Source organism: Camelina sativa, chromosome 11 (assembly GCF_030686135.1).
Source record: "Camelina sativa cultivar CO46 ecotype springtype chromosome 11, ASM3068613v1".
NCBI lineage: Eukaryota > Viridiplantae > Streptophyta > Magnoliopsida > Brassicales > Brassicaceae > Camelina > Camelina sativa.
The window spans coordinates 11,640,617-11,646,940 of NC_141890.1; the positions used below are offsets into that span (position 1 = coordinate 11,640,617).

The 6,324-nt window shown below is 35.8% G+C and overlaps 2 protein-coding genes and 1 pseudogene across 2 annotated transcripts; 2 read left to right on the forward strand and 1 right to left on the reverse strand.

Moving 5' to 3' along the window:
• Positions 1 to 717: 717 nt before the first annotated feature.
• On the reverse strand, positions 718 to 1,454 carry LOC147933866 (uncharacterized). Its single transcript, XM_087472357.1, has 2 exons — positions 1,382 to 1,454; positions 718 to 1,328 (listed from the first exon to the last, which is right to left on the reverse strand). Exons 1-2 carry the CDS (start codon positions 1,452 to 1,454, stop codon positions 718 to 720), a joined length of 684 nt encoding a protein of 227 aa, XP_087328483.1.
• Positions 1,455 to 2,462: 1,008 nt separating this feature from the next.
• LOC147933867 (class V chitinase pseudogene) lies at positions 2,463 to 3,418 on the forward strand (annotated as a pseudogene).
• Positions 3,419 to 3,599: 181 nt separating this feature from the next.
• LOC104723065 (class V chitinase-like) lies at positions 3,600 to 4,302 on the forward strand. Its single transcript, XM_019231841.2, has 2 exons — positions 3,600 to 4,105; positions 4,187 to 4,302. Exons 1-2 carry the CDS (start codon positions 3,658 to 3,660, stop codon positions 4,210 to 4,212), a joined length of 474 nt encoding a protein of 157 aa, XP_019087386.2. The 5' UTR covers positions 3,600 to 3,657; the 3' UTR covers positions 4,213 to 4,302.
• Positions 4,303 to 6,324: the final 2,022 nt, after the last annotated feature.

Below are 6,324 nucleotides of genomic sequence, written 5' to 3' on the forward strand. Positions count from 1 at the left end.
AACAAGAGGTGTTGTTATCCTAACCGAGTTATGGTTAAAGGATAAGAGTGAATAAAGTTTAGGAGTTATCTAAACAAAGATTTCCTAATAGGATTAGGCTAAAGGTTTTGTATATAAGGAGATGTCAAAGTTGTGACATAACTTATGAGTTTGAGAGAGATCAAAAGGCTTTAGTTGTTTGAGTCAGTTTTTCTAAAGCTAATAGAAAAGATGTTTCTATAATTTGATCTTAATATTGAGATTCTAGAATTTCTTTTATAATTTGCAAAATTGTGCAAGACTTATAAATAATTGTATGCGATCTATCTAAACGTTTCCGTTAAAATTTTGTAAGAAAGTAATCTGTGTTATTTTTAAGTCTAATCTTTAATTTGATTTGACCAGCTTGAAATAGTTTAAATATCAAGTCTAATCACAGTATTATTGTAATGCATGTGATCATATCATCATGTACATTGTTAGACAAATAAACTTTTTTTTTTTTTTTTTTTTTGAATCTAATGTTAAATTATATTCAAAAGAAAAATAAACTTTGGTAGATTGTTAATGCAAAACTGTTTTTAAAACTTGCGGAAAAAATCAGTTTGTGTAAAAACTTGCCGCAAACCAGAGCTGAAGGCGTGATCCTCTATCCTCTAGGGTGCTTAAGCGGTTACGCATGTTCTTGTCAATGAGCTTCACCAATTTTTCCGGTGCCGAAGGTTTTTCTCCATGGCGTCAGTCATTCCTTTCTCTCCACTGAGAGTGTAGTGAGTTCTGAAAAGTATATCCCAAAAGGAATCGTTGTGTTGCATCCAAGTCATTACCGACGAGTAAACTCATAACCTCTCTCCAGTTGGCCGTGAATGTGTGTAGCAGTAGGCCTTTCACTAGTGCCTCCCATACCTGTCGAGAAAAGGGACACTGGAAAAATAAATGCTCCCAGGTCTCCATTGAACTGTTGCAGAGAACACAATCTGTATTAGCATTAGTGTTCCAGAGTGCCATTCTTTCCCCTGTTGCTATTCTTTTTTTTGCCACCAACCAGGTAAGAAAGGCATACTTGGGGGTGGCATAGGAAAACCATATAGCTTGGTAGCCCTCCATTGTCGGTTGAGGCGTGTGAATGTGTATCCAAGTAGTCTTCGTATGAAACTGCTTATGATAACATCCATTCCTCCGCTTCCACAAAGCGACATCATCTTCATGGGTTCTAGTAAGTTTGATTTTTCGTATCTCCTCCTCTATCGAAAGTAGAAGGGCATTTCTGTGCCTTCTCCGTCTGGTCATAGTCATGACTTCAGCCAGAGTACTCTGTTTCGGTATGCCCAGGTCAACATAACCTGTTCCTGTAGACAACCCAAAGAGCACCAATTATCAAACCAAAACGACGTAGATTCACCGTTTTTGACTTCCATCAGATAAAACTGTTTGGCTAGCCCATGAGTCAAACAGTGGTTAGATACATATATCATATATCCAATTGTTTTTTTTTTTTGCAACCATCCCATTGTTTTTTTTTTCAACTATCCAATTGTTTCTTTTCTCTTTTTTTTTTTAATTAACAGGAGACTTTCTTTTGTGAGCTATTAATTTTTTATGTTATGTTTGAGAGCTGTACATATCCTATATAAATAACTAGATGTATGAATCTCAGATATATAAGTATATAATAAGTAACAAAGCATAAGATTGTAAAATTATGACCTTTGGAATATATTTGAAAATGAAAAGGTTTAGAAATTTGATAGTTAAGTGATTTTTATCCGTCAACAATGGTAAGAGCAGTAAATAATTTCTGATATAGAATTTTGAAGTAGAATTCGAAACTATACTATCAATTGTATCTCAACTGAACTATAATATATTTATCTCAACAAAATATGTATACCTATAAATATGTTTACTTATAAAAATATACCGCTTTTATAATTTAGTTGACCCCGGTAAGATAAATTTCTGCAGGGGCCATCACTATGCACCTATACATTGTGAGACAAATAGAAAGAAAAAAACCCTAAGCTGAAAGCCTAATAGCAAAGTAATGATCTGGTATGTGTAAAAGCATGTATTCATGACATTCAGAATAATTAAAATCACCGTGGAAACAGTTGGACCCTAATTTTAAAAACTAGTATATGATAAACTCTTCAACCACCATTTTAAACTTTACAACAAGTGTTAATTAAATAAGAATACATCATGTATGAGTATGATGATAGGGATGAGCTTCTTTCTTAATGGTATGTGTCAGAGTCACAGCATTTAGCAAAGACTTTTTGTTTTGGAAATCAATTAACTTCAAGACTTGAATTTGTTTTAAGTCTTTTAAAATATTATTTCAAAATAAGTCTTCCCAAAATCGCTAGAAATAGAGAAAGGAAGCACCTCTTAGTTTGTATCACCACCACAACAAAAGCACCAAAACAAACAAAGAAACACAGCTAGAGAAAGCATTTTGTCAAAATACTTTGAGACCAAAAATGTCTTCTGATGAGATTCAGGGAACCCCAGCCTCCATGGTAAAAGCTTCGTACTGGTATCCAGATGGAGAGACCCCTGAGTCCATAACTTCGGCCGAAAACATTCCTTCAGCTCTCTTTACTCATCTTTTCTGCGCCTACGCCGATCTAGCGGCTGACACCTACAGAGTTTATATCTCCCGAAAGCACGACTACATGTTTTCCACTTTCACTGACACCGTCAAGATTGGAAACAAGCAGGTGAAGACCCTCTTGTCGATCGGCGGAAGAAATGCAAACAATTCTGCGTTTGCGTCCATGGCAAGTAGACAACACTTTCGGGAAATGTTCATTGATTCTTGGATTAGGATCGCTAGATCTTACGGATTCCATGGTCTCGATTTAGCATGGGAGTACCCAAACAGTGATGCTGAGATGAACGACTTTGGGGACCTAGTTAGAGATTTGCGAGATGCGGTTGACGCCGAGCACTCGCTCACCAACCGACCAATTTTGCTGTTGACGGCTGCCGTTTACTACTCCCCGGTTTACAAGAAGTTTACCTACCCAGTTAAAGTGATGAAAGATAGCTTGGATTGGGTTAATATCACAGCCTATGATTTTTGCGGTCCGTCCAGTACCCTTGGTCTGCCCGCTTGTCTGTATAATCCTTGGGATAAAGATATAAAGTTTATATCCTACTACAAATATAAAACTAACCTTAAAATGTATACAAAATTACATTTAATTATCATTTGAAAAAACTTAATTAAAATTAAATATTAATTAAATAAATATTTTTAATTAAAAACGAAAATAGAGGACACAACAAATAAAATAAATTGTAGAAAAAAAAAAATCTATTAGAATCAAAACTAATTTGTACTTAAAAGAACTAACACATAAGATTTATGTTTTACATGTAGTTATTTATTTTTACTTACTTCACAACTATAGCAAAGATTTCGTTTAAGTGACAAAGATTTAAATAATTTTATTCATTAATTAAATATTTTATTAACAGATTTTCAATAAACATTTTTAAAATACAAAAATTATAAGATAAGCAAAAAAAAATTAATCACAAACTATTATAAATAACATAATAACAAAATAAATTATTATAAATTTTCATCAAAAAAAATTCAGCCCGCGGTTTTCCGCGCAATAGTACCTAGTTATAAAACATAACTTAATTATTTCCTACGATCCATATATGTGTATTTTTTGGTCAAACTCGAATAAAATTTGGTTGACAGATCCATGCGGCGACTCTGGTTTGAAACAGTGGATTGAGGCCGGACTTCCTGAGAGGAAAACAGTCTTTGGATTCTCATACCATGGCTGGTCCTGGTCCTGGAATTCCGAAGACGACAAGGATCACGGTAATGATCCTGCAGCCATCACCCGAGGCCAAGTAGCAGTGACACCTAACGGTTCTGTCAGCTATAGTAAGATAAAGGAGTTCATAAAGGATTACGGAGCCACAACGGAACATGACAAGGAAGTGGTCGAAGATAACTGTTTTTCTAAGGAGACTTTGATTAGGTACGACGATACTCAGAGCGTCGTGACGAAAGTGAGATACATTAAGAGCAACGATCTGCTTGGTTACTTTGCCTGGAACGTTGGAGCTGACGATAACACTCTTCTATCCACCGCAGGTTCGTCGCTTTTTTTTCCTTTCAAAAATATTATTCCAGCAAATACTGAGTCTCTTATATATGTATTTTGAAATTTTACAGCATCGCAAGCATGGGATGCTTCATAAACAACCATCGGAGGAGTTCCCAGAACGAAAAAGATGAATGCAGAAATAAATAAATAAATAAAGACGAGTGAAAAATAAAGACGAGTGAAGAATAAAACACGTTTACTTATGTTATTATTGCTTGTCTACTTATCATGTTTTCTATAATAATAATAAAAAAAAAAAGTAAGAATGCTTGCTTATATTATTGTAAACAAAATTAATTAAAGGGAGATTTAGTGAGATGTTATACACTTTAGGTAATATTAACAGAATCTACAAAAAAAAATTTTATTACTAGAATATTTCGAGTATTTTCAAAATACCCAGCGTGCTATTGTTTTATGTTACTGGAAAAAACGTAATTACAAAAATGTCATTGCCACGTTAAACACCACGTCAAACGCCACGTCAGAAATCGCTGACGTGTATTAAATAATTCAGCTGTCATTACCTCTGTATAACATTAAATAACTCAGCCGTCATTAACTCAATTGTAACGCGTTATGGCTGAGTTATAGGTATGTTGCGGCTGATTTATGGAAAAAACATTTGAGTAAGAGCGGACAGCTGACTTAGAGTATAACTCAGCCAAACATTACGGCTACCTTATTAAAATCTGGCTGAGTTACGGCTGAGTTATGCTCTAACTCTGCCGATGGTTGAGTTTTCACCCGATGGTTGAGTTGTCAAAATGATGGCTGAGTTATGCTCTAACTCTGCCGTCCGTACGGCTGAGTTTTCACCCGATAGTTGAGTTGTCAAATTTTTGGCTGAGTTATCAATACGACGCGGCTAAATTAACGTTTTCCGGCTGGCTGTAGTTAAGGCTGAGTTATAGTTTTTAACTATAGCTCAGCCGTGATAGACTGACTTATCGTACAACTCGGCCATTTTACGGCTGAATTAGTAGCAAAAGATTAATTACTAGAATGTTATTCAGTTACGGCTGACTTATTAAACGATACGGCTGAGTTACATATTTTCAGTTGATGAAGCGGCTGAATTTGGCAGCCATTTTTCTGTTTTTTAATTACTGTAATGTTATTCATGTTGTGACTGAGTTATAATTTTTTGATGGTTGAGTTTAATTTAGGCTGAGTTATTATTTGTTTGATGGCTGACTTCCCACGTCGGACGCATCATCCATGTCAGCATTCCATGTCATCATCTTTCTTCTCCGGAAATACGAAACGTCGTTCCTTCGATTCTTCAACTGGTTAATAAGTTAACTATTTACATGGTTTTTACCTTCTTCTTCACCTTGTTCTTCTACTTCTTCTTCAATTTCTTCTTCACCTTGTTCTTATACTTCTTCTTCACTTTCTTCTTCACCTTCTTTTTCACTTAGTTCTTCTACTTCTTCTTCACCTTGTTCTTCATTTTCTTTCATGGATCCAGTTCCAGTACTAGTTGTTTCCGGTAATTGGGTAAAGAAACAGAGATATGTATTTAACACCGACGATAGAGGGTGTATAGTTGTGCAGATAGATGGAGGCACAACACACGACAAGCTTGTGGAGCTTGTTCTTGAAGACTACGGATTGGACGCGTTTAGCCATGAGCTAAAGCAAGCAAGGTACTGAAACTAATGGCGCATGATACTCCACCAGTTTTTGTCTCCAATGATCGACAGTTGCAATGTTTTTTGGAGCTATGGAAAACCGATCAGCTACGTCTCTGTGTGGAGTTTTCGGCTAAAGAATCTACAGAAACTAGAGGAGCTAGAGGAAGTATGATACGGTAAAGCAGTGACTCGAAATTAGAATGTACATACGAAGTGGACGGTGGGGGATTTGAAGGCACTTGTTATGATTATAGTATGAACCAAAACAAAGAAAACGAAGAAGAAGAAGAAGTTGTCGAAGAAGTAGCTGACAAAGAAGAAGACGATGAATTTTAAACCCAATTTGATGTTTTCGACGACTCCGATGGTGCGTCATATGATGATGATAACTTTCTGTCTTGGGCGAGCCTCCGAATAAAGACGAAGATTCACCGACTTTGCCTCCGAATAAAGACGAAGATTCACCGACTCTGCCTCCTAAGAAGAGAGCTCATAACAACGATAATGTCGGATCGACTATGAACCCAGAGGCTTTTAGGTTGGAGTTGTCAACGCTAAAAATTGTT

Excerpts from the sequence above, each read along its gene's own strand:
- LOC147933866 (XM_087472357.1), bottom strand. The coding sequence starts at position 1,454 with ATGATATATGTATCTAACCACTGTTTGACTCATGGGCTAGCCAAACAG. Across the intron at positions 1,329-1,381 it reads TCTGATGGAAGTCAAAAACG|GAACAGGTTATGTTGACCTG; the intron begins GTGAATCTACGT and ends GGTTGTCTACAG.
- LOC104723065 (XM_019231841.2), top strand. The coding sequence starts at position 3,658 with ATGTGTATTTTTTGGTCAAACTCGAATAAAATTTGGTTGACAGATCCA. Across the intron at positions 4,106-4,186 it reads CACTCTTCTATCCACCGCAG|CATCGCAAGCATGGGATGCT; the intron begins GTTCGTCGCTTT and ends GAAATTTTACAG.